At 58.9% G+C, this 4,485-nt stretch overlaps 1 protein-coding gene across 2 annotated transcripts in view; it reads left to right on the top strand.

Moving 5' to 3' along the window:
* Positions 1 to 2,612, top strand: part of SYT3 (synaptotagmin 3) — a 12,128-nt gene extending 9,516 nt beyond the window's left edge. For both annotated transcript variants that reach the window (XM_027860894.1, XM_027860895.1), the window contains exons 8-10: positions 224 to 356; positions 1,510 to 1,579; positions 2,007 to 2,612. In XM_027860894.1, coding sequence (XP_027716695.1) covers positions 224 to 356; positions 1,510 to 1,575 — 199 coding nt within the window. In that variant the 3' untranslated portion in view covers positions 1,576 to 1,579; positions 2,007 to 2,612. The remainder of the gene's footprint in view (positions 1 to 223; positions 357 to 1,509; positions 1,580 to 2,006) is intronic.
* Positions 2,613 to 4,485: the final 1,873 nt, after the last annotated feature.

Genomic DNA, 4,485 nt, shown 5'->3' with positions numbered 1-4,485 from the left:
GAGGCAGAGCAGGGATGGGGGGCCTGGGGCTGACGGGGCCTGGGCCAGAGGCAGAGCAGGGATGGGGGGCCTGGGGCTGACGGGGCCTGGGCCAGAGGCAGAGCTGGGATGGGGGGCCTGGGGCTGATGGGGCCCGGCTCCAGCCAGGACCACCCCCTGACAGACAGTCTTCTCTTTTGTCTGCCTCCTCCTGCCTTCTCCCCTTGTCTTACTTCCATCAAAGCATCGGTCACAATGAGGTCATTGGTGTGTGCCGAGTCGGGGCAGACGCGGCTGACGCCCACGGCCGAGAACACTGGGCAGAGATGCTGGCCAATCCCCGAAAGCCTGTGGAATACTGGCACCAGCTGGTGGAGGTGGGGCCCAGGCCGCGGGGGTGCCTGGGGGGTGGGGGAGGACCCGGCCCGCTCACTGCCCGCTCTTGTCCCACTGGCCCACAAAGGACGGCCCCATCCCCTTCCACTTCCTGGCCCTCACCAATCGCTTTCCCTTCCTGGGCCAAACTGGCCAGAGACGGTCCAGTAGTAGAGCCTGAGGCCTGGGGAGAGAAAGGGGGTCTTCTGTCCTCCAGGCCCCTTGAACATCTCTCATGGCTCATCACCTCTGCAGGAGCTCCCACTGATCAGTGCCCTGGGGAAACTGAGGCCTGGGGAGGGGTAGAGCCCTCGTCAAGCTCATCCCATTCCTCCCTGCCCCCAATTCCAACCCTCCACTGCCGAAGGGGAAACGGTGAGACGAGCAAAGCACGCCTTTGAAGGCAGAGGAAGCAGGCTAGAATCAGGTCGCCTTGCTGTGTGATCTTCGGCCGCTTGGGCTCTCTGGGCCTCAGCTTCTTCATCCCTAAAATAGAGGAATTGAGCTCATGGTCTCCAAGAGTGCTTCCAGCTCAAACCCTCTGATGGTGAAGGAGGTGACTGCCCCCCGAGCACGCGGCAGCCCCCTCAGGAGCCGCCCCCTCGCTGGCCTCTCCTCAGCCGTGGATGGCGTTTTGATAGAAAGAGGATAGAAAAAAGGAGAGGCCAAAGGCCCAAGCTCAGTGATCACAATGATATTGCCCTAAATTAAGAAATGGGGGAGGGGTCTGGATCTGCAATTCGATCACAAGGATCACAGGGAGTGCCCAGTGTGGAAACTCTCTCCGTTACTGCAGCTCAGCACCTCCTCTGCAACGTCCTGTGTTCAAAGATTTGCCAAAAACATTTGCTGGCAGTCACCCACACAGGCCGGGCACACACACAGGCCGGGCACACACGCAGGCCGGGCACCCACGCAGGCCGGTCACCCACACAGGCCGGTCACCCACGCAGGCCGGTCACCCACGCAGGCCGGGCACATACACAGGCCGGGCACACACAGGCCGGCTGTCTGATGCAGGATTCAAATCCAGGTCCCTGTGACTCCAGGAGCAGCTCTCCACCCGTGCCCCCACTTGCTGCCTCTGAATTAAAAACGATCAGGGTCACTGGGCTTTAATTTCCTCCCCCTCCTGATCTGCATTTTCATTTCCAGGAGAAGACCCTCACCAGCTTCACCAAGGGTACCAAGGGACTGAGTGAGAGAGAAAGCTCAGAGTGAATGGGTGAGCATGGGGTCACCAATGGCGCCTGGGGAGCCGGACCTCGGGGCTCTGAGGGTTACACGTGGCTGGGAGATCTCACATAGAGGACTCCTGGCCCAGGAGACAGAGCGGCAGAGGTTCGGAGGACTGCCTGTGTCTCTGTATACATGTACACAGAGACAGCGAGAGGAGAGAAACAGATGGGGGGAGGGTCAAAGATCGAGAGGAAAGGGCTCACACAGATAAAGAGATACCCATTCAGGGAGACAAATACCAGGAGATCCAGACACAGAGAGGGAGCCAAAGAGACAGGAAGGGGGCCGGAGGGAGAGGGAAGCCAGGGAGGGAGCAGGACGGAGAGAGAAGAAAGGGGCTCTGGGGGTGGATGCCTGGCACCTGAGGGAAGGGGGAAGGACTCACCAGCCTCCTCCTCGCTTCTCTCCACCAGGTCTGGCCCTTTAGGCTCTCACACTCCCCACAGAGAATTCATCTCCTCAAAGCCATACGGACTAGCCGTCCAATGCTGGGGAGGGAGGGAGGCTCCAGGCTGCTCACCCCGTCCCTCTCCCCCTCCCTCCCAGCCAGGGCCTTGGGGCTCAGAGGAGGCCAAGGCCTGCGGGTCTGTGCCATGTATGGGGGGAACCTGGGCCCCAGCCCCTCTGTGTCTGTCCTCCCCATCCTTGGGCTCCCCTCTCAGGGAGGGGCTGTGCATGTCGAGGGGGACCCCTCCCCCTTCGTCTGACCTCCCACTCCCAGTGTTCGTCCAGGACCTATCGTCACATCCCTCCCCCTGCGTACTGCTGTGAACGTCCACCGTGGGCTTCCCCTCCCGGTAGCTGCCCCCGTGTCCCAGGCTGACCCTCCCCGCGCCCAGCCCGTGGGAATGTCGCAGCCCACCCTTGCAGACGGGCCTGTCCTGCGTCTGAGCCCTGGCAATGTCCAGCCTGGTCTCCTCGTGCCCAGTTCCTCCTGTGTCCTGTTCCGTGTCTCTGGCCTCCTTCACTGCTGCTGCTAACACCAGAATAAACACACCGTGGGTCTCTCACCCTGACCAGACCAGTGTCATCTGTGGAGGCCGGGCGTGAAGGACGGGCAGGGTGACCTCTGCCAAAGTCTCTCCCTCTGGGGTGTACAAATAGGTGTGAACTCCGTTTAAAAAAATATCTCATGGTTTCTTTCTCTCAACTGGGAGTTACTGAAGATTATAGAACAGGGGAGTGACATGGTCTGATCTGCACTTTGGCAGCTTGTGCAGGACAGGCTGAGGAGGCAGAGACTAGAGGCCGATGTCTCACTTGGTCTATCTCTCGCCTCATTTCTTTGAGCCTCCCCTTCTGTGGACGTGTACGGGGAAGGTTTCCCGACAGATATCTAACTACCCCGGGACTGCCATTCATTTGGCCCGCTCCAGTGCTCCAGCTCTCCAAATCAAACCAAGAAGCATTTATTGAGCACCTACTGCGTTCCAGGTACTGTGCTAAGCACTGGGAATGCAAGCAATGGCAGAAGCAATCCCTGCCCTTGAGGAGCTTATAGTCTAAAGGGGGAGACAACGGGCGAGAACTTGCAGGGTGAACCCGAGCAACGACCGAGGGAGGGCGCCCACACCGAGGGAGGCAGGGAATGGCTGCTGGCAGAAAAAGGCAGGACGTTAGCCAAGATGTGCAGGAAGCAGGGAAGCCCGGGGGGCAGACACAGTGAGGGAGAGCGTTCCAGGCCAAGGGAAATGGAGGCGATTTCATGGCCGGTGAGAACGCAGGTGGGGGGAGATCGTGTCCTGATCCCGGAGCACCCAGAAGGCCGGCGTCCCTGAATCGAGGAGTACACCTCGGGCAGTGAGGTGTAAGAAGCCAGGAAAGGTGGGAGGGAACTACGTCAGGAAGGCTTTGAATGCCAAACACAGCATGTTGTATTTGTTCGTGGAGGCAATGAGGAGCCACAGCAGTTTACTGAGTAGGGCTGGTTTTGTGCTTTAGGAAAATCCCTTTGGTGGCTGGAGGATGGATTAGAGTGGGGAGAGACTGGAGGCAGGCAGACCCCCCCCCCAGCCCCCAGTAACCATTGCAATAGGCCAGGTACGCGGTGAGGATGCCCTGTACCCGTGTGGGGGCAGCGTCAGAGGAGAGCAGGGGGTGCATTTGAGAGGGAATGCAGAGGTGTAACCGACAGGCAACAGCCTGGATATGGGGCAGAGGAGTGAGCAGTCCAGGATGACTTCTAGGCTGTGGGCCAGGGGACTGGGAGGAGAGTGGGGAGGCCCTCCACAGTAAGAGGGAAGAGGGCAACGATTGGTGGTGAGCTCAGCTTTGGACATGTAGAGTTCAAGACAGAGTCTTATTGATGGACAGCAACTAGACATCCTGCTGAAGATGTCTAATAGGGAGTTCAACAGGTTCCATTCAATCTGATGCACAATTAAGCACTTATTGTATACTTTCAGTAAAGAGCATCCAGGAAGAAGGGGGAGGGGGTGCAGTTCACATATCAGAGATCCCCGGTGTCCTCGATGTGGGGGCCTCCACTTGAGTTTCTGCTGCCTCGACTGCCATGAGAAGCACTGGGATAGATAAAGCGGGGAGGCCTGGGCAAGGCATCACACCTCCCTGCCTCAGTGTCCCCAACTGTGCCCCAAAGGTGCTGATCTCCCAGGCCCTCTGCAGCTCCCTGGCCCTGCCCGTCAGCCTCCTCGCGGGTCTCTGTGGCTGCTTCTTGGGCCCTCAGTCTCTTCTCCCTGGGTCTGCTCCTCTCTCCTTTAGCCTGTCTCTCTCTTGGTCTCTTCTTGTCTCTCTCTTGGTCTCTTCCTGTCTCTCTCTCAGTCTCTTTCTCTCTTGGTCTCTTCCTATCTCTCTCGGTCTCTTCCTGTCTCTCTCTCAGTCTCTTTCTCTCTTGGTCTCTTCCTATCTCTCTCTCTGTCTCTTCCTGTCTCT

Source organism: Vombatus ursinus, unplaced genomic scaffold (genome assembly GCF_900497805.2).
Source record: "Vombatus ursinus unplaced genomic scaffold, bare-nosed wombat genome assembly UNPS02014308.1, whole genome shotgun sequence".
Classification (NCBI taxonomy): Eukaryota; Metazoa; Chordata; class Mammalia; order Diprotodontia; family Vombatidae; genus Vombatus; species Vombatus ursinus.
Note: the sequence above shows the minus strand (reverse complement) of the source record. Positions and strands in the feature narration are given on the sequence as shown.